The following is a 22,519-nucleotide window of genomic DNA, read 5'->3' as shown; positions in this document are numbered from 1 at the left end:
GTTCTGGGGACATAAGAAGACAGCCCGTGGCAATTCTGAGAGCAGTATTTTGGCAGGCCTGTAGCTTCTACCAGTGGGTAATTTTTAGGGTTGGCGACCATATGGGTGACGCGTAGCACGTAATCGGCTGGCTAATTGCTTTGTATGTAGTCATGAGCGTTTCTTTATCTTTTCCCCAGGTACTGCCAGCAAGGGATTTGAGGATTTTGTTACGGCTCTGAATTCTCGGAACAATTGCGGCTGCGTGCTCACCAAAATGTAGATCCTGATCAAACGTTACACCCAAGATTTTGGGGTGTAGGACAGTCGGTAGCGTAGAGCCATCGACGTGGATGTTCAAAATGGTCGACATTTGGGACGTCCATGTTGTAAATAAGGTCGCGGAAGATGTAGTCGGTGATAATGCCAGGTTTCGCGAGGCGAAAAAACTGGAGAGATCAGGGAGGTAGCCGTTTATTTTATTTCATAGCTCATCGATCTGTGGGCCTGGGCCTGTGGCCATTACTGTGCAGTCATCGGCGTAGGAAACGATTGTGACTCCTTCCGGTGGTGAAGGTAGCTTAGATATGTAGAAATTAAACAAAAGTGGGGATAGGACACCACCCTGTGGCACCCCTTGTTTAATTCTCCTTGGCTTTGATGTTTCTTTTCTAAATAGCACAGATGCCTGCCGACCACCAAGACAATTTGCGGTCCACCTTTTAAGACATGGGGGAACGGGTAGACCTTTCCAGGTCTTGCAGTAACAAGCCATGGTTGACCGTATCAAAAGCTTTTGATAGGTCTAGCGCTACGAGTACTGTTCTATGGTGGGGGTTTTGATTTAAACCGCAATTTATCTGGGTGCTAATGGCATAAATTTCATGCTGTGGTAGAATATAAGCTGTTTAGTAAAAATCCTATAGCTTTATTTTGCATAACTTGTAACTGGTCTACTTGAGTTTCATTGGCAATAAAAAAGTTATGTGGGGCAATATATGAAATGAGGCTCTATAATGGATTTATACACTTTCAGCTTGTATTTTCTACTTATAAATTTACATGACCTCTTACATTATTAAAGTGTGGTGGCGGTCCCAACCAATGTTAATTTTCTTACATTTTTCAATACGTCTTCATAGTACTTGTGTTCTATCTCAAAACTGCATTCACATAAGAGGCTCTATTTTCCTTCCTGGATTTAATAACTACATATAAACACATTTTATTTTAGCATCCCGTAAAATCTTTTGAGCAGTGATCTTACCAACGATTTCCTCTTCAGCATATTCAGTACTAATGTTAGTCACCATGATCTTTTGCAAATAAATTTTCGGTTCGGCTATGTTGTATTTATTTTTATCCAACCCTTCGGTCAAAGTATCTATAATTTTATCTATATCACTAGCTGATTTCGCACTATAATTTATTGTACCGATGTTTCTATTTTTAACCCTACCTTTATTCAAATTGGATGCCTTATTCGCTTTGCACAGGCACTCTACATTTTTTATCAACTCTAGTTTTTCCTTATTCACCCTGTTTATATTATCTATAACTCTTTTCATTTATCTTTCACTATGCGTTATCGAGGCGCCTATTTCCTCCTTGTGATCACTCAACATTTTTTCTAGTTCACCCTTCTGCTCTATTAAATTTACCTTATTAACTTCAGAGATCGGAACTACATGTCTTATACGCGTCTATGACGCCTCATCCCAGCCTTCAACCCAGCGGGTTAGGGGGTCAGAATATACCCGCGGTAGGCATGCCTGTCGTAAGAGGCGACTAAAATACCAGATTCAAGGGGCTGTGTAGCGCAACCCTTCAGTTTGCCAGCGCAATATACAGCTTCTCCAAACTAAATTGTCAACCTCACCTATCCGCGCGCGGCGAATCCCGTTTCACTAACAGACGAGGCTCTGGCGACCCCAAGCTCCTCATGGAACTTGAGGGTGGGGAGGGAGGGGATGGCCTGAAGGTTTAATGTGGCCATATAAATCGTTCCCGAGATGGTCGGGCTAGCACCTCAATGGTGCTGTGGTACCGGAGCGTACCGGATCTGTATCCGGCAAAGGACCATCACATCGATAACACTCCCCAAATCCTTCTTGGAGCAACCTTATCGCTACAACAACAACACGCCTCATCTGCATCCAGCCTAACAAAGCAAAGGCAGCCGTGGTGTAGTGGCGTGCTCGGCCTATTACGTCGCAGATTCTGGGTTCAAGTTCCGCGCAAAGCTACAACTAAATTTAGAAACAAGGTTTTTTAATTAGAAACAAGTAAGGAAGATTAAGTTCGGGTGTAACCGAACATTACATACTCAGTTGAGAGCTATGGTGGCAACATAAGGGAAAATAACCATGTAGGAAAATGAACCGAGGGTAACCCTGGAATGTGTTTGTATGACATGTGTATCAAATGAAAGGTATTAAAGATTATTTTAAGAGGGAGTGGGCCATAGTTCTGTAGGTGGACGCCATTTAGGGATATCGCCATAAAGGTGGATCAGGGTTGACGCTAGAATTTGTTTGTACGATATGGGTATCAAATGAAAGGTGTTAATGAGTATTTTAAAAAGGAGTGGGCCTTAGTTCTATATGTGGACGCCTTTTCGAGATATCGCCATAAACGTGGACCAGGGGTGACTCTAGAATGTGTTTGTACGATATGGGTATCAAATTAAAGGTATTAATGAGGGTTTTAAAAGGGGAAGTGCCCTTAGTTTTATATGTGAAGGCGTTTTCGAGATATCGACCAAAATGTGGACCAGGGTGATCCAGAACTTCATCTGTAGGGTACCGCTAATTTATTTATATATGTAATACCACGAACAGTATTCCTTCCAAGATCACAAGGCTTTTGATTTCGCCCTGCAAACATTTTTCATTTTCTTCTACTTAATATGGTAGGTGTCACACCCATTTTACCAAGTTTTTTTCTAAAGTTATATTTTGCGTAAATAGACCAATACAATTACCATGTTTCATCCCTTTTTTCGTATTTGGTATATAATTATGGCATTTTTTCATTTTTCGTAATTTTCGATATCGAAAAAGTGGGCGTGGTCATAGTCGGATTTCGGCCATTTTTTACACCAATACAAAGTGAGTTCAGATAAGTACGTGAACTGAGTTTAGAAAAGATATATCGATTTTTGCTCAAGTTATCGTGTTAAAAGCCGAGCGGAAGGACAGACGGTAAACTGTGTATAAAAACTGGGCTCGGCTTCAGCCGATTTCGCCCTTTTTCCCAGAAAACAGTTATCGTCCTAGAATCTAAGCCTCTACCAAATTTCACAAGGATTGGTAAATTTTTGTTCGACTTATGGCATTAAAAGTATCCTAGACAAATTAAATGAAAAAGGGCGGAGCCACGCCCATTTTGAAATTTTCTTTTATTTTTGTATTTTGTTGCACCATATCATTACTGGAGTTGAATGTTGGCATAATTTACTTATATACTGTGAAGATATTAACTTTTCTTTTAAAATTTGAATTTAAAAAAAAAATTTTTTAATCGTTCTCCGATTTTGCTAATTTTTAGTAAGCAGACATATAGTAATAAGAGTAACGTTCCTGCCAAATTTCATCATGATATCTTCAACGACTGCCAAATAACAGCTTGCAAAACTTCTAAATTACCTTCTTTTAAAAGTGGGCGGCGCCACGCCCATTGTCCAAAATTTTACCATTTTTCTATTCTGCGTCATAAGTTCAACTAACTTACCAAGTTTCATCGCTTAATCCGTATTTGGTAATGAATTATCGCACTTTTTCGATTTTTCGAAATTTTCGATATCGAAAAAGTGGGCGTGGTTATTGTCCGATATCGTTCATTTTAAATAGCGATCTGAGATGAGTGCCCAGGAACCTACATACCAAATTTGATCAAGATACCTCAAAATTTACTCAAGTTATCGTGTTAACGGACAGACGGACGGACGGACGGACATGGCTCAATCGAATTTTTTTTCGATACTGATGATTTTGATATATGGAAGTCTATATCTATCTCAATTCCTTTATACCTGTACAACCAACCGTTATCCAATCAAAGTTCATATACTCTGTGAGCTCTGCTCAACTGAGTATAAAAAGTTGGTAATTGTGCAGTTTAGGACCTAAATTTGGGCCAAAATTTATACCAGAGCTTTAAAAAAAGGAATTTTTTTTTTCAAAAGGTATACCAGAGCCAAGAAAATGAAAATATGTAATAAAAAATCGCGCTAAGGGAAAATTGCGAATAACAAATATCGCCTTTTTTCGATAAATAAAACACCTATAGTTTTATTTATTTTACTTTTTGCAGTCGTAAGAGCTATACAATATGCATGCAATACGTATCATAAAATATGAAAATTTGAAATCAAAAATTGAGCGATTTTGTGTGGTTTTAATTTTGCCCAATTATTTATTCCAAATTTGCGCCTTCGACGCTTTGGTTCGATAAAATAACGTATCTTCTCTTCTCCGGAAAAATATTGAACTACTAACAGTTCAGACAATTACTAAAACAAAATACATAGAGCGTGATTGTTTATCTCTATTTATCACCTTCCATTATTCTGACTTGAGAAAAACAACAGTAATTTCTTGTTCAGTTAATTTCTATTATTGCTCATCTGGCAGCACTGTTCACCATCAGGTGTTTTTCTTCAACAACGAATCAAGTGATTAATGTATTTTCTGTATTCTTTTTTACCATATTGCATATTAATTAGGAAAATTAGAAAAATTTTTTTCATTAATTCGTGAATATCAGATTGTATCAATCTATCGAAAAACAAAAGAGGATGTGATTTGTGCGCTTAAAAAATTGTAAATGTGCGGGAACAATATGTACAAGAACTTTTCAACGGGTGAAAAATCGTAACTTCCGCTTTTGAATTCTTCATCTAGACGCAAATACCCGTCTTTTGATACCTCACTCGAAAATATTGGCCCAACTTTAGGGTGGGGCCCCTAAACTGCACTACTACCAAAAAGTTTTCTTGGCGGGTTAGTAGTACCTTAATGTTGTTTTATTACTGGAACGTACCGGATTTGTATTCGGCAAAGGACCATGTTGTTGTTGTTGTAGCGATAAGGACACTCCCGAAGGACTTGGGGAGTGTTATCGATGTTCACGGTCGTTTGCCGGATGCAGATCCGGTACGTCCGGTACCAAGCCCGACCATCTCGGGAACGATTTGTTATGACTACATGCGACCTTCTTGACCATACCGCCCTCCCACCCTATAGATCCATGAGGAGTTCGGAGTCGCCAGAGCCTCGGCTGTTAATGAAACAGGATTCGCCACGAATAGGTTGTTGTTGTTGTTGTTGTTGTAGCAATGCTCGCCCCACCCAATAGGCGCGACCGATCACAAATTGTCATCAATATCCTCTAACGGGAGTCCAAGGAAACTTGCCGTTTCAACAGGGGTGGACCATAAGGAAAGGGGTGTTAGAGGCGTTGGTTCCACATTACAATTAAAGAGATGGTTGGTGTCATGTGGGGACACATTGCAAGCAGGGCATACATTTTGTATGTCGGGGTTGATTCTGGATAGGTAAGAGTTTAACCTGTTACAGTATCCAGAACGAAGTTGAGCAAGAGTGACACGCGTTTCCCTGGGGAGTATGCGTTCCTCTTCTGCGAGTTCTGGATATTTTTCTTCAAGTACTGGATCCGCCGGGCAATTCCCGACATAAAGGTCCGACGCCTGTCTATGGAGTTCACCAAGGACCTGCTTGTGTTTTTCCGCTTCATACGGCTGGGTTCTCAGGTGCCGTATTTCCTCAAAATGCTTACGGAGATGACTCCTTAGGCCCCTAGGCGGTGCTGGTTCGTCAATCAGATGTCTGTTGGGATGCCCAGGTTTCTGGGTATTCAACAGAAACTGTTTAGTCAGCATCTCATTTCTCTCCCTGATGGGGAGTATTCTCGCCTCATTATGCAGATGGTGTTCTGGGGACATAAGAAGACAGCCCGTGGCGATTCTGAGAGCAGTATTTTGGCAGGCCTGTAGTTTCTTCCAGTGGGTGGTTTTTAGGCTTGGCGACCATATGGGTGACGCGTAGCACGTAATCGGCTGGCTAATTGCTTTGTATGTGGTCAAGAGCGTTTCTTTATCTTTTCCCCAGGTACTGCCAGCAAGGGATTTGAGGATTTTATTACGGCTCTGAATTCTTGGAACAATTGCGGTTGCGTGCGCACCAAAATGTAGATCCTGATCAAACGTCACACCCAAGATTTTGGGGTGTAGGACAGTCGGTAGCGTAGTGCCATCGACGTGGATGTTCAATATGGTCGACATTTGGGGCGTCCATGTTGTAAATAAGGTCGCGGAAGATTTAGTCGGTGACAATGCCAGGTTTCGCGAGGCGAAAAAACTGGAGAGATCAGGGAGATAGCCGTTTATTTTATTGCATAGCTCATCGATCTTTGGGCCTGGGCCTGTGGCCATTGTTGTGCAGTCATCGGCGTAGGAAACGATTGTGACTCCTTCCGGTGGTGAAGGTAGCTTAGATATGTAGAAATTAAACAAAAGCGGGGATAGGACACCACCCTGTGGCACCCCTTGTTTAATTCTCCTTTGTTTTGATGTTTCGTTTCTGAATTGCACCGATGCCTGCCGACCACCCAGATAATTTGCGGTCCACCTTTTAAGACATGGGGGAAGGGTGGACCCTTCCAGGTCTTGCAGTAACGAGCCATGGTTGACCGTATCAAAAGCTTTTGATAGGTCTAACGCTACGAGTACTGTTCTATGGTGGGGATATTGATTCAAACCGCAATTTATCTGGGTGCTAATGACATTTAGCGCGGAGGTAGTGCTATGGAGTTTTCTGAAGCCATGCTGATAAGGGGCTAGCTGCAAATGTGCTTGGAAATAAGGGAGCAAAATGGCTTCAAGCGTCTTTGCCACTGGCGATAGGAGAGATATCGGACGATATGACTCACCTACGTTAGCTGGTTTCCCAGGCTTTAGTAGCGGGACCACCTTGGCCATTTTCCATTTCTCGGGTATGACAAAGGTGGAAAGAGACAGGTTGAAGACATGCGCTAAGTATTTGAAACCCTCTTTCCCTATGTTTTTAAGCATCGGCATGGCTATGCCGTCTGGGCCCACTGCTTTGGATGGTTTAGCGCGACCAATGGCGTCCTCAACCTCTCTAGCGGTGATGGTAATTGGTGACGCGCTGAGTTTGTGTTTATGTGCGTGTCTATTGGCTCTCCGTCTATCTTTGTCGACCGTAGGATGCATTATATATTGTCGGCAGAAAGCGCTCGCGCATTTTTTCGCATCCGACAGCACCTTATCGCCAAAGGCGATGGAAACTTTGTCTTTGTGCTTAGTCGGATTCGATAGGGACTTTACGGTGGACCAAAGTTTACCTACACCGGTAGAGAGGTTACAACCTCTTAGGTGCTCTTCCCATTTCGCCCGCTTGTGTTCGTCCACAAGCAATCTGATGCGTTGGTTTATATCCCTTATTTGGGGGTCGCCTGGATCAAGCTGTCTTATAAGGTCGCGTTCCCTCGCAAAGCTCGCGGCCTCCGCCGGGAAGTGGGGCCGGATTTCGGGAATTCTCCCGGCGGGAATGAAATGTGCCGAGGCGGATTCAATGACCTTACGGAAGGCACGCTCCCCTTGGCGGGCATCAGTCGGGATAGGGAGGGCAGCAAAGCTGCTGTCTGTTGCAGATTTATATTCTTCCCACTTTCCTTTTTTGAAGTTTATGAAAGTGCGTTTTTCGGTGACGATGAAGTCGGCAGTACGCTCGAACGAAATAAGTATGGGCAGGTGGTCGGATGCCAATGTTACCATCGGCTGCCAGTTGACGCAGTTTACGAGTTCTGCGCTCACGATTGAGATATCTGGCGAGCTATGACAGCTTCCTACCATACGTGTGGGGGCGTCTCCGTTTATTGTGCAGAACGTCGTTTCGTCTATTTGATCCGCCAACATCTCACCCCTACTGTCCGCCCGCAAGTTTGAATGCCATAGGTCGTGATGGGCATTGAAATCGCCTAAGATAATGCGATTGTTGCCAGTGAGTAAGGCCTCGATATTAGGGCGGTATCCACTGGGGCAACAGGTGACAGGAGGGATGTAGATGTTGATGATTTCTAGATTTGCATCGCCTGACCGGACAGATAGGCCTTGACGTTCTAAGACATTGTCACTGCGGTCGATGCCAGGATCAAATATATGATATTGCACAGAGTGGTGTATAATAAACGCGAGGCCGCCTCCATTTCCGCTCTCGCGGTCTTTCCTGTGGACATTATAACCAGAGCAGGTCTGCAATGCAGATCTTGCTGTGAGTTTAGTCTCTTGAAGCGCAGCAATGCGGATGTTGTGCCGCTTCATGAAATCGACTATCTCCGTAATCTTCCCAGTTAGTCCATTACAGTTGAACTGCAGAATTCTGAAGTGCATGAGGGGTGACGCCGCCACTCTAGGGGTAAGTGAGGGGTGACTACGCCTAGGTTGTGGAAGGCCAGGACGCAATTGCTGTTAAGGCCTTGGGACTGGGCGCCCTTGGGCAAGCATTGGGGTACCCAGATGATTTGGGTTTGCGACCTGGCAACATGGCGCGATGAAACCCGTCGGGGGGTTGCCGTCGCGGAGACCAGAACATCTAGGAAAGTGGCACCACCCAAGGCAGGAGCTGCATTGAGCGGATGTCGCAAACCTATATATTCTGTGCTGGCAGACGGTGCAAACGGAGGCAGGGACTAAGAGTCTGTTTCCCTGACCTGCACGATTGCTGCCAGAAAAGAGGGGGGGAGAAGAAGACGGGGGCAGGGGCTGATGCTCAGCATTGCTACCAGCTCTACTACGAAGGTAGTAGTCATGAGTGGTATCAGTTGTTTGAGTTGTTGGCGCCGTGGGGCGCGAGCAGCAGCGGGTACTTGTTGTGGCTTGCTGAGCAGCGAAGCTGCTGGAAGGTAGTGGGGATACGCTTAGGCGTAGACTACGGGACGCCCTTGGGCGTGAGCAGCAAGGAGCCACAAAAGATTTATAAAAGTTACGTGGACGTCGGGTTTTGGGATCAAGCCCAGAACAACCTGTCCGATGCAACCATCCCTTGCACGAGACACACTGAACAGAGTATGACCGTCCTAAAAAGATTCTTTTCTGGCAAATGCAGCAAAACCATTTCTCATGACCGGGGTCAGGAGACGGACCCGGATTGGGTTCGATACCTTCTCGGAGTAAGAGAATATGTAGCAGTCCTGCTGCAAGGAGCTGCTGGGAGGATGACAATTTGTGGGACGGACGAAACAAATTATATGGGGTCACACTGAAATGACAGTCCTTGGTCGGGAAAAATCCCAAGGCGCTCCGGTACATAGAACCGACTGCCTTGGGAAGCGCCACGGATAGGTGAGGTTGACAATTGGGTTTGGAGAAGCTATATATTGCGCTGGCAACCTGAAAGGGTTGCGCTACACAACCCCTTGAATATTGTATTTTAGTCGCCTCCAAAGCCTTCGGGGAGTGTCCTTATCATCTTGCACGCTTCTTTTTTCGCTGATTGACGACGTAATACAGCCTGGTTTTATACTTACATTCTACTTGTGTTTATTTTTTAGGTTGGACATCTAAGGAGACTGAATCCGCTTTAGCTAATACTGGAGCTCATTTAGATTTGTCTGCATTTTCCAGTTGGGAAGAGCTAGCTTCACTTGGCTTGGATCGTCTTAAATCTGCTCTGATGGCACTAGGTTTAAAATGTGGTGGCACTTTAGAAGAACGTGCACAAAGGCTTTTTTCTACAAAGGGAAAAAAGATATTGGATCCCACTTTATTAGCAAAAAAACCTACTAATAAAAATTCCAATGTAAACTTAAGAGATAACGAGCGCAACAAAGAAATCGCCCAACTCGAAGCTTTGCTATACAAATATGCCGAATTGTTATCGGAGCAAAGGGCGGCTACAAAGGAGAATGTGCAAAGAAAACAGGCTCGAACAGGAGGAGAGCGAGACGACAGTGATGCTGAAGATAGCGAAAGTGACAATGATGATTTAGATGACGCAGATGATGTACCATATAATCCAAAAAATTTACCACTTGGTTGGGATGGTAAGCCGATACCATATTGGTTGTATAAGCTGCACGGACTGAATATTAGTTATAATTGTGAAATTTGTGGTAATTTTACATATAAAGGCCCGAAAGCATTTCAACGCCATTTCGCTGAGTGGCGCCATGCTCATGGAATGCGCTGCCTTGGAATTCCTAATACCGCACATTTCGCCAATGTGACGCAGATTGAAGATGCTATTACGTTGTGGGAGAAACTTAAGTCACAAAAGCAAAGTGAACGCTGGATAGCTGATCAGGAAGAAGAGTTTGAAGATTCGCTAGGGAATGTAGTAAATCGTAAAACATATGAAGATTTAAAACGTCAAGGATTGCTGTAAACATTGAAGATTTAACTTTAATAATTTTGCTTTTGTGTAACCTATAATACGACTATTTAATTCACCGTTCTAAGGTTTTTAGTTAAATTGCTCTAAATTTAGTTTCAATCCTAAGGTATCCAAACAGGTAAGTGGTAGAAGTGTTACGTTCCTTTCTGCTTTCTCTTTGAACACATTGCATAGCCACGGGAAATCCTAGAATGAAGCGCATTAGACTTTGCCATAAATGCTAATATTCACTATTTCATACCTGATAATGTGAAATGTGGCTAAAGCGTACAAACGCCTCTTGTGTTGTATTTAGAATAATTCTAAACTGAGCCCCTTTTGGTAATTTATTTAACATTTTTAAACGTTCAGCCAATTTATACAGAGAGGCCCGTAGTTCCTCTTCAAAATCAATGAAGAACTTGTCATATAAAAGTGCGGGCTCCATATCCAATTGGTCTTTAACTTCAATAGCAGGCTGAAGTCGTTTGATTTCGAATGTATAATACTCGCTAATCCCTAATTCATCTTGGTAAAAATGCAAGAACACTGCTTGTAAATTATTACGCTGTTGTAGCTCTCGGGCTGCGCTGAGTGCACATTTAATATACGAATTAAGGGCTGGAAATTTACTGACGTACACCGGAGCATTGTAAAAGCGTCGTTTTATGAATATTCGCTGGGGATATAAATCACGTAAGTAAAGGATGTGATTTAGGAAGACTTCAATTGCCTCCACTATTAAGTCGGTAAGTTCTGCAGAAGAAAAGACAATCAACTGGATTAAATGGACCCAGGTATGTACTAATTTTTCTTATATATTGTTATTCTCTAAATCAGTTATTAAACGCGTGGTAAAAGCCTACAACAGCGGTCGATTGCCAATAGTACAAATATCGGGGGAGGTGTCAGCAGAGGTGTTTTCACCTTAGCATTTTTATAATACGAAGGCGGTATAAAACATTATTTGTTTATAAAAAAAAATTCCGATACATGTCGCCGAACCTCTCCAAAGCTGGGATGGTATCCATGCTTCTATTGCAATTTGCTTTGTGCCCCTTTTTTTTCATTTTTCCAACAAATTGGCGGGACGGGCCCTACATGTTTTATGCAGACTCCGTATGGCATTGTAGAAATCGTTCTCTCGCCGGGTACGACGTGTTTTTAAGCGCTCTCTTATTTTCTCAAATTCTATTTTTTTATTCGTTTTAAATTTCCAAAATGGATAAATTTTGCGGAAAGCTAACAAACAATTTTCCAGAACTGGTGACAATAGTCTAGTGCCGTGTAATGGGTTTTATAAGAGGATTTTCCACAGAGCCTGTAGTGAGGGCATCTCTGAGCATTCCTCAGGACCGGGGTCAGGAGACGGACCCGGATTGAGTTCGATACCTTCCCGGAGCAGGAGAGTATGGCGCAGTCCCGCTGCGAGGAGCTGCTAGGAGGATGGCAATTTGTGGGAGGGACACAAATTAAATGGGGTTACACTGAAATGACAGTCCTTGGTCGGGAAAAATCCCGAGCAGCTCCGATACATAGAACCGACTGCCTTGGGAAACGGTTTTGCCGGAAAATCATCTTTTTTGGAACGGTCATACTCTTGTCAGTGTTTCATGTGGAAGGGATGGTTGCATCGGACATGTTGTTCTGGGCTAGATCCCAAAACCAGACGTCCTCGTAATTTTTATAAATCTTTTGTGGCTCCTTGCTGTTCACGCCTAAGGGGGCCCCCTTGGTCTACGCCCCAACTACCTTCCAGCAGATCTGCTGCTTCGCAAGCCACACCAAGTACCTGCTGCTGCTCTCGCCCTACGGCGCCACTAGCTCATACGGCCGCTCCCAATCATAACTACACTTTCCATAGTACAGTGGGTCGCAATGCCGAACATCAGCCCCCGAAACGATTCGCCTTTGGATTATTGTTGGTGAAGTCAAAACGCGTCTTTTGATATCTCCTTTGAAATTTTAAATTTATTGAGCATTTTCTTATGATTTGGATACCACGCTTTATTTCAAAATATACATCAAATTAATACCTTCACTCATGTCAAAAACAGTATTCCATTGGGCGCTTTCACCGAATACAATTTTTGTTTGTTATGATGGAAAATTTTTCCTATTAACGGCGAGTTGAGCCAACTGCCAATTTTTTTTCAGTTTTGGTAATCGAATCTGGTAATATTTTGAATAAGGTGCCACGATTTTCCAACTTTTTTTTCGAGGGGTGTAGGGAGTCAAAAAAATCGCAAAATTATCATCCGCAACCTTAGGAAACTCTTAGTTTATGAAATATAAGCTTTTTAATTTCCAAATTTAATAAAATTTCAACTTAAGTCCTGCACTTAAAATTCGGATCGTTCATGTCAATAGCGGTATCAAAAGAGGCGTATTTGCGTTAAGATTCAGAATCAGAAAGCAGGAACTATATTTTTTTATCTCGTTTAAAAGTTATTCGCGGAAAACCCATCGGTACTATTGTCGCTTTTTTCGTTGGTGCAATTAAACAAACGAAACATATGAAGGTGGTGAATAGTGTTGCCAGCTCCGCAACAATATCTTTATCATGGTAGAACATTATAAGGTGGTGACACGTCGACATAAATGCAAACAAACATACACTATCAATGTATTTTGGGCTTAAGTGCAGAATACATACATTTGTCAAAAAAATAAATAAAAATAGAAAATCGGACTTTGTAGATATTTTTATGCTGATGCCAACGGTATATTTCTTTTTTGGTGCAAATGAAAGGTTTGGGGTAATTCCATGTCAAAAGGCGAAATTATGAATTTTTCAAATCAAAATATCTCCGAAACGACGGGTTTCCGCGAATAACTTTTAAACGAGATAAAAAATATAGTTTCTGCTTTCGTGGCTACCGCCACGGTTATACCACACACCCGGACTTGGCATGGCGTAGCTCAGGGTTATTTTTTATAAGCGCGGCCGAATACTGTATTCACACAGAAACTTAATGATCTCATTTCACCTTCTAATGAAATCGTAAATTTTTCGCTTTCACACAGAAGTAACTGCTCGATTAGTATGAAGGATGAAATGTCAGGCGAATAAAATGACAAAGCTATATGACAGACAATCATGGCGGAACGATACAAAGTGGCAGCATGATGACATACATACAAACATAAAAAAATTCCATGTACTTGTAAATTCGATGGACAAATGTCAAAATCGTACTGCGCCGTGACGTGATGTATCAAATCAAATAAAAAAGGTTATAATCAGCTGTTCGATGCGGTCACCTTGTATCGTTCCGCCATGTAGACAATGACATTTACTTTGACAAATGATTTTTTAACCACTGAACACACAAAAAACTAAGAAGCGGAACGCTGCCAACAGAGTTGCATTGTGCTTTTGACTTCATTAGGCATTCGATTAGCTACTAATGAAATAATTATAGATTCGAATTTTGTAGGGAAGATTGAGCTCAATAAGCGTCTTAATGTAGAAAACTGCCTTTATTATTCAATAAGCCGTCTGTGTGAAAACAGTAGAAGGCCGCCTATGCAGAAAGGTGTTCTACGCAGAATTAAGTCGGAGTCATTGGTGCCGTATGTCGTATCGCTGTATCCGTATCCCTAACGCAATCAGCTGTTTATCGTTACGACGGTAAACCAAAACCCAATTGGTTGGCTACGATACGGTTACGACCTTAGCGGCACCAATAATCGATTGCATTGACTCTCATAAGGTTGGCCGAATCAGCCCAACCAATTGGGTTTTAGTCTACCGTCGTAACGATAAACAGCTGATTACGTTAGGGAAACGGATACAGCGATACGACATACGGCACCAATGACCGGCTTATACCTGTACACTAACCTGCAAAAACGCTCCACGTCATTTGCCTAGTCATTTTACGGTCATTGTGACTTTCTGCAGCGGTTATATTCATAGTCACGTTTGCATGGGCGTGATGAACTTTTGTGACCAAATTTTCCGTTTCGTTCCTATTAATGTGATCGTGCATTCCGCTCCCACTTATAGGATGTGAGATTAGCACTGTTCTGCTCACACACGGCACAATGCTCGTCAAATGGCAGTCATTTCTTCAGTCATTTCACTCTACATTTTCGAGTCTGTTGACAATAAAGTTTACTGCTGTTTTACCATTTATATAACCGCCATATAACTTGAATTTTACCTGCCGATTTACTTTACCTGGAGCAGCCACGAGAATAAAATATGAACCAAAAAAATTAAATTTTCAATATTTATTTTTAATTATAATAACCAAACATTTATTTAAAACATATCATTAGATTTAGTAAATTTTTGCCAAATAAAGAATATATGAGGCGCCTAGATGTAAAACCAGATATTTAAAAATTTAAAAATAATATTTAAATTGCGACAATATTGCATCGCCTAGCAACATTCTAAAAACCCGTATTGAAAATTCATAACAATTTACAAAATTTCAGCTTTTTTGTGCTTTTATAAGTTTTACATATCATGGATTCATCTGGTTTTGCATCTTGGAGCCTCATATATTCATGAAATTGCAACTTAAATTAATACATTTAATATAAAAAGGAAGTAAGTACTTAATTAATAACAAAAAAATATATTAATTGCTTTGAGCTATATTGCTGCTGCAGCTAACTTTACATTTGGGCAATTCAGAAGTGTGTTATATTCATGTATAATTTGAGTTGTTTACATGGTTTCGAACACAAAATTTGATTATTTGAATCAATTTAAGTCTACAACTTAAAGCTGAGTAGAAATTCAGATTAGATTTACTCTTGTTTTCAAATCAAGAATATTATTCAAAGGTGTCGTGGAATCGGATTGCTGTCGTAACTGAATTTGAAAGTAATAAAGTAAAATATGAATTAAAAAATGTAGGACTAGTAATTGAGTCAGACTTATTATTGTTCTAAATCTAATCATTCAAGCAATAATTCTGAAACCCTAGCAGGAGTATTGATTGGTTTCAAATCTAATTCCAACAGCAATCGTATCACGACATACCTTATTATACATGTACATGAAATTGTAACTTAAATTAATACAGTTGATAAAAAAGAAAAGTAAGAATTTTAATAATAAATAAACTCGCCTTATTGGTTTTTATTTTCCAATTGAAATCTTTTCCAAGCGAACAGAAAATAATTTTAAGCTTCAGAAAAAACTCCAATTATTTAAATAATCTACAACTTAAAGCTTAGTAGAAATTCAGATTAGGTTTACTCTTTTTTCAGATCAAGAATATTCAAAGGTGTCGTGGAATCCGATTGCTGTCGTAATTGATGAACTTAAAAATGTACGAATTGTAATTGAGTCAGACTTATTATTGTTCTAAATCTAATCATTCAAGCAATAATTCTGCAACCCTTAGCAGGAGTATTGATTGGTTTCAAATCTAATTCCGATAGCAATCGTATCACATCCCTTATTATATATGTACGTGATATTGCAACTTAAATTAATACAATTGATATAAAGAAAAGTAAGTACTTTCATAATAACATCAACTCTCTTAATTGGTTTTTGTTTTCCAATTGAAATCTTTTCTAAGCGAGCAGAAAATAATTTTAAGCTTTAGAAAAAACTCCAATTATTTGAATAATCTATAACTTAAAGCTTAGTAAAAATTCAGATTAGGTTTACTCTTTTTTCAGATCAAGAATATTCAAAGGTGTCGTGGAATCCGATTTCTGTGGTAATTGATGAACTTAAAAATGTACGACTTGTAATTAAGTCAGACTTATTATTGTTCTAAATCTAATTATTCAAGCAATAATTCTGCAACCCTTAGCAGGAGTATTGATTGGTTTCAAATCTAATTCCGACAGCAATCGTATCACATCCCTTATTATATATGTACGTGATATTGCAACTTAAATTAATACTGTTGATATAAAGAAAAGTAAATACTTTAATAATAAATAAACTCTCTTAATTGGTTTTTGTTTTCCAATTGAAATCTTTTCCTGTGCAAGCACATCACTAACCTGTGTTAGCAAAAGATATGATTATACTGTCTTCGATAGATAGTCGGACGAGCCGCTACTCGGCGAAGTAGAGATGACCGTTGTGTCGGTGGCAGCTGTTACAACAGCAGTTTCTAACTTTACACCATCCGTACAGTGTGATGAATGCTTCACTGCCTTTTCCAATTGCTTGGCGCCATCAATTTTTGCTGTTTGTAAAGCTTTAGCTGTAATGCAAATATATAGATGGGTTAAAGTGGTTTTCGTATGTTATTCAACAACTCACCCTATACCATCATCACAGCCTCCTCATCGATTTTGAATATGTGTACTGTTTCAGTATTCAGACCCAGTTCGTTTGGTGCAATATTTTCGATTTTATGAATATGTATACTATCCGTTAGGCAGACAATTAGGTGCAATCGATTCATTCATATACTGTGGGTATTTGAGCCGTAGACGCAATGGCAGATATTTTGATTCTTTTTGAAGTGTAACATTTGTAAACAGTTGGGTTTCTCTGCTGTCACCATCACCACTAGAGAGCTATTGGAGAAACGCTCGACCAAGATAATATGTTGCAATTTACGCACATAGATTTCTTCCACCTTGTCACAGTTATTGATGGAGAAAATGCGAAAGCCATATTTACCATCCAATACCGAAATGACCACCAGGAGTCACTATTGCTTCTACGCCTATGCTATTGTTTCCTACACCGATGAGCTTTGTAATAAAAAAAAAACCACTATCTCCCCAATCTCTCCAGTTTTGTCGCCTCGCGAAACTTGATATTGTCACCAACCAAATCATCGGTGACCTTATTTAAAGCATGGCCGCGCCAAATGTCGACCATATGACATTACCCTACCGACTGTCTTACACCTTAAAATTTTGGGTGTGAATTTCGATCAGGATCTACAGCTTGGAGGGCATGCACTAGTAATTGTAACGAAAATCCAGAGCTGTAACAAATATTTAATATAATTCGATAAATCGGCTGTACTTGGGGTAAATATAAATAGACGTTTGCATTGTACGCGTCTCCGATATGGTCGCCAAGCCTGAAGGTTACTCACTGGAAGAAAATACAGGCCTGCCAAAATACTGCCCCCAAAACCGCTACGGGCTGCTTTCTTATGTCCTCGGAACACCACCTGCTCAATGAAGCGAGAAAACTCCCAATAAGGGAAAGAAATGAAATGCTAACCAAACCGTTTTTGTAGAATACTCAGAAACCTGGGCATCCCAACAGACATCTGATTGTTGATCCAACACCGCTTAGGGGCTTAAGGAGTCATCTCCGTATGCATTATGAGGAAATACGACACCTGATAACTCAGCCGTATGAAGCAAAAAAACACAAGCAGGCGTCGTACCTTTATGCTAGGAATTGCCCGGTGAATTCAGTACTCAAAGAACAGTACCGAAAACTTGTGATAGTTCTGGATACTGTCACAGGTTAAACTCTTACCTATCCAGAATCAACCCCGACATACAAAATGTATGCCCCGCTTGCAATGTGTCCCCACATGACACCAACCATCTCTTTAATTGTAATGTGGAACCAACGCCTCTAACACCCCTTTCATTATGCTCCACCCCTGTTGAAACAGCAAGTTTCCTTGGACTCCCGTTAGAGGATATCGATGACAATTTGTGATCGGTCGCACTTATTAGGTGGGGCGAAGCACTGACACAAATTTTATAGTTTTTTCTTCCGGAGTTGGACACATTCTTTTCATAATTTTACTTAACAATTTAAGATTAGAAATTTTTTTCAATTTGTATTTTGACTTACCAGCAACAACAGAATCATGTTTAATTGTACGCCGCACAATCATTATAGCATCATGTAACGAAGCTCAGTTTCTTTCAAAAATTGTTCGGCACCGCCACGTAAAATCAATGTATATGTTCTAGCATTAACGCAACCTTTAAATAATTATAAACTATAAAAATGAAGTTAATGTCAAACCCACTATCAAACCTTGGAAAATGTTGAAATGTTCACCACCAACTTGACGTTTTTCAAAGTAATCGCGTTGACCCAAAACACTTGAATTAATATCATTAGCTGTAGTCATAACAGCTCCACCACAAGCTTTCATTGTACGTTTCAAATCTTCTTCTGGTACACTAACAGAACATTTCACGATCTGCAAAATAATGTGTACCAACATCACCAATTGGTAGTTTAGAAAACACAACATTGGCGCCTTACTTACCTATTTTATTGTACAGGAGACGCCATTCAGCATTAACAATTTTCTGATACTCTTGGACATTGGAGGACATTGCTGTGGCAGAGCATTTTTCCAATAAAGCACTTTGTTGTTCCTTTGATTGGCGCTTCCACATGTACAGCCATGTCATATTTTGGTCATGCATAATTATAATGCTTTACGTATAGCTTTAATGATGATACGTGCATGCACGCCTTCCTCAACATATGGTTTAACTTGTTTTAAGATTTCACCTGCTTAAAGTACTACTGAAGTGGTGCCATCGCCGACCTGATAAGAGAAACATTTTTATTCTACACATTCTAATATAACAAAAAACTTACCTCAGCATTTTGAAATTTGGCGATGTCTACTAGAGTTTTACGGCTGTATTCACAATATCCAATAGTTTCATAATGGTTGCCCCATCATTTGAAATTGTGGCCTTACCACTGGAATCAACAATATGCTTGTCCATACTACGTGAACCCAATGTAGTGCATACAGTGCCACAATTGAATGCGAGGCATTGATGTGGATATGAGTTGAGGTTTACCATGAGAGCTATTGGTACCCAAGCATTTTTTACACAAATACTCATGTACCCAATACAAGTTCAGGACGTTCATATTTATCGACACGCTGTCCGGTATGGCCCAAATGTTGGAAATATGCAGTTGGCACTGTTGAGAAAAAATATGGATCAATGAACACAAGTAAAAGTGAAAGATTTTTTTTACTATCTCTTGTTACTTTACACATTAGACATTGGAAACGACGACCAGCATCTACAAGTTGCTATTGAGCCTTGCAACGATTAGATCTAATTGCACCCAATTCACCAAAATTTACAATGGGTTGCTCATATTCACCCTCAACCGTTCGTGCTATCGGTGAGACGGTAAGTGTAATGGACAAAGCTGTTGTTTTTAATAAATCAGCTGTTGCAGGTATGCAATACAAAGACGACCTGCAAAGAAGAAAGATCAATGTAATTGCCGAACAAAACATTAGTTTCGATTATCGATACCTAAAGTAACGTGGCGAGGAGTTACCCTGATCTTCTACCACATATTTTGTGGTCCCCAATGGTGGAAATAAACCCTGTTCATTAGTAATAAAAGCACCACCAGCGCTATTTTGATTTTCAATGATAACGCTTATCGGATTTGGCATCTGATCGGGATCTAAACGGCGTTGGGCTTGATCATACTGTTGCGGCTGTTGATATTTACCAGTAACAGGTGCAGGTGGTTGCTAAAGAAAATAACACAAAAATAATCATCAGCAAATTTGTAAATTATTAGTTGTATTAGCATACATTATAACCAGGACGTCCGGACGTGTCCGGGTATTGGGGGTTGACCCGGCTCGGGTGGTTGACTGAGCATTGGCGTCTGTCCAGGTTGTGTTGGTGGCATCATAAAAGCCATCAATAACAAGTGCCAAGAATATATCCGCGGCATACCTGCCAACCAAAATGATTCAAGGGGTTGTGATTGCCAACCTCACCTACCCGTGGCGAATCCTGTACCTAACAATTTGGTGTGAACAATTGGTGCCAGTTAACCCTCTGAAATAATCGGCGCAATTGTACGCCATTGTGTTGGCATTAATTAGGCAAAATGCAAAAACTTTTCATCCTCCTCGCGTGACCTTCTGTCTTCTTTAAGCTAGGATCAAGCCATTCGTACCTTACATTGCTTGGCAGATTTGCGGTGCAGCAGTGATGCAATACGTGACCACTGGTTTTTGCCATATTTCATTACAGCTGCTTTGAGGATTTCATCCTGAAAGTTATCAATTTAGTTAATAAACGGCCAAGAGTAACCAGTCGCGTCAAATGCTTACCTCAGTGTTTCTCCACACACCACCTTTTATCATAATTCGCGGCATGGTGCTATATAATTGCGAATTCTTTCGATGAGCACAAAAATCAAATCAAAAATTTTTGTCGAAATAAACAGCAAAAATCATTGTATATTAAAGACTGGGAAAATTTTAGAATAGCACCCCCCGAGTTCGGTGTAAAACTTGGTATCAAATGAAAGAGGGAGTTCTCCCGATCACAAATATATATTTTTTAAAGTGCGCAAACTTATAATTTAAAAGTTATTTGTTGTTAAAGTTTGCAAATTTAGCAAATTTCTATAGCACTTTAAATTACAATTTACACATCTTTCAAAACCTTAATCCACATACATATCTATATAAATTGGCTATATACGATAAACTTAAATTGCATTTTTGTATATTTTACATTTCATTTTTGCATTGTTTTTACTTATTATAAACATTTTTTTTTAAATCAATCGCGCTTTTGTAGCAACATGCACATATATATATATATATTTTATTGATGACATTACAAAGCTGTGCTGCCACCATGGTTCAATTATGTACAGGTTGGCTCATCTCATCAGCTGATTTCTTTTATGTCATTGCATGGTCGAAGGGATTGTCAAAAGGAGATGGCAAACTCAAAATGAAACCAACACATTGGCAACATTTTACTTACACATACAAAAACTGCTAAGTTTTATGTTTCCATTCCATACCATTCGCACCAACAGCAATACACAGATTTTGACAATTTGAACAGACATATTTTGTTGCTTTACAGATGAGCCAACCTGTATATAGTTGAACCATGGCTGCCACATATGTATACGTATACACATATAAAATTTGTATAGAAATTTGCAAACTTTAACACCAAATAACTTTTAAATTATAAGTTTGCGCACTTTAAAATATATATATTTGTGATCTGGAGAACTCCCTCTTAATTTTAAATCTTTCCGGAGATATTCCGCTTAAAACTCTCAAAATTGAAAAAATTTTCCACCACCAAATGTTTTGCTGTTTCTGCTGAATTAGAAATGGCGGATTTTTTTGCATGCAAAAATGACGTATTTTGCTATCCCTATAAAAATAATAGGTGCGAGAGAGCACGATACATTGTGGGAAAGCTAAATTTGTCAACATGCTATTTCATTTAGAGAATTTTTCATTCCAAATCGTCACCCCTGTCAAAAATTCGTGTGGCTGTGTGCGTTTTTGCTCACACGATTTTTGCAGGGTATGGTACACAAAACAAATTGGAACTGGATTTCAGGTCTTAATCGATCTTTATTTTAGGAATGTATAATCGATTTTTTTAATTCGTTCGATTCTTGAGGCATCGAAGTTTTCATCACTATCTAGTTTACGGACGCTTGAGGACATTAGGGGGACTCATTAAAGCATATAAATTTATAAAGTGTATAGTTATATCCATTTACACACGCTGTTATATGAACGCACCTAGTAATATTCTTGATAAACTTAATTGTCGATCAGCTGTATTATTGCCAAAAAAATGTTTAATTGTTATACAAATTAAAAAATGCCAAGATTAAGTGAAAAATGAAAACTAAAACAACTTTACTAAGAAATTCTTGTAAATGACTTGCTGATGTCGGAGATTTCTGATGTATAGGACGGCAATTATGTTTGCAAGGTTGCATTCCTTTGAGTTTAGCGCATTTACACCATCAAATGTGCGCGTAAATTTATACAAATTGTGTAAATGATTTTTCATACAAAATTTGACAGTTCGTTTTCGCACTAGATAAATTTATACGTTTAACACTTTATAAGGCATTTATAAGGTTAAATGATTCCCCCTATTGTGTACAAACTTATAAAAATAGTTTAACATCATGCAATCTATTATCAAAAGAATTTTCCAACAATTATATCGTAGCCAACATTCATAAAACTCTCAACAAATATAAAATTCAATGTGGGATAATTTGGGCTCCAGGTCGTGTAATAATTGAAAGTATTGAAATAGCAGATGACTTAGCGAAACGGCAGTTAAGCGGCAGTTACCCACCGACGTGTGCCGTACGTACGGACGTTTGTCGTACGAAACACGTTTGACCGAACCCT

General features: G+C 39.9%; 2 protein-coding genes and 1 long non-coding RNA gene across 6 annotated transcripts in view; 1 reads left to right on the top strand and 2 right to left on the bottom strand.

Moving 5' to 3' along the window:
• noi (splicing factor 3a subunit 3 noi) overlaps window positions 1-10,493 on the top strand; it is a 48,370-nt gene extending 37,877 nt beyond the window's left edge. The window contains exon 2 of the mRNA XM_067759717.1: window positions 9,574-10,493. Within this exon, the coding sequence (XP_067615818.1) occupies window positions 9,574-10,406 (833 nt within the window). The 3' untranslated portion in view covers window positions 10,407-10,493. The remainder of the gene's footprint in view (window positions 1-9,573) is intronic.
• On the bottom strand, window positions 9,914-12,881 carry PolZ2 (DNA polymerase zeta subunit 2). Of its 2 annotated transcripts, XM_067759719.1 has the most exons (4): window positions 12,431-12,881; window positions 10,657-11,150; window positions 10,472-10,601; window positions 9,914-10,400 (listed from the first exon to the last, which is right to left on the bottom strand). In XM_067759719.1, the coding sequence occupies exons 1-3, from the start codon at window positions 12,438-12,440 to the stop codon at window positions 10,485-10,487; spliced, it is 621 nt and encodes a 206-aa protein (XP_067615820.1). In that variant the 5' UTR covers window positions 12,441-12,881; the 3' UTR covers window positions 9,914-10,400; window positions 10,472-10,484. The 2 variants fall into 2 exon arrangements, with proteins under 2 accessions (XP_067615820.1, XP_067615819.1); XM_067759718.1 differs by lacking the exon at window positions 9,914-10,400 and having other exon boundaries at window positions 10,425-10,601.
• Window positions 12,882-14,618: 1,737 nt separating this feature from the next.
• Window positions 14,619-20,750, bottom strand: LOC137236750 (uncharacterized). 3 transcript variants are annotated; one of them, XR_010948615.1, is made up of 10 exons: window positions 20,435-20,750; window positions 19,905-20,373; window positions 19,614-19,840; window positions 19,324-19,553; window positions 18,928-19,266; window positions 18,587-18,874; window positions 18,349-18,517; window positions 18,160-18,293; window positions 16,645-17,323; window positions 14,619-16,585 (listed from the first exon to the last, which is right to left on the bottom strand). It is a non-coding gene; the product is annotated as an uncharacterized lncRNA (long non-coding RNA). The 3 variants fall into 3 exon arrangements; XR_010948616.1 differs by having other exon boundaries at window positions 19,342-19,553; XR_010948614.1 differs by having other exon boundaries at window positions 18,928-19,553.
• Between the last annotated feature and the right edge of the window lie 1,769 nt (window positions 20,751-22,519).

This window comes from Eurosta solidaginis, chromosome 1 (genome assembly GCF_040869045.1).
Source record: "Eurosta solidaginis isolate ZX-2024a chromosome 1, ASM4086904v1, whole genome shotgun sequence".
NCBI classification, from domain to species: domain Eukaryota; kingdom Metazoa; phylum Arthropoda; class Insecta; order Diptera; family Tephritidae; genus Eurosta; species Eurosta solidaginis.
The sequence above is the reverse complement of the archived record's forward strand: the minus strand, read 5'-3'. Positions and strand labels throughout refer to the sequence as shown.

Excerpts from the sequence above, each read along its gene's own strand:
- PolZ2 (XM_067759719.1), bottom strand. Across the intron at positions 10,602-10,656 it reads GCCACATTTCACATTATCAG|GATTTCCCGTGGCTATGCAA; the intron begins GTATGAAATAGT and ends GCTTCATTCTAG.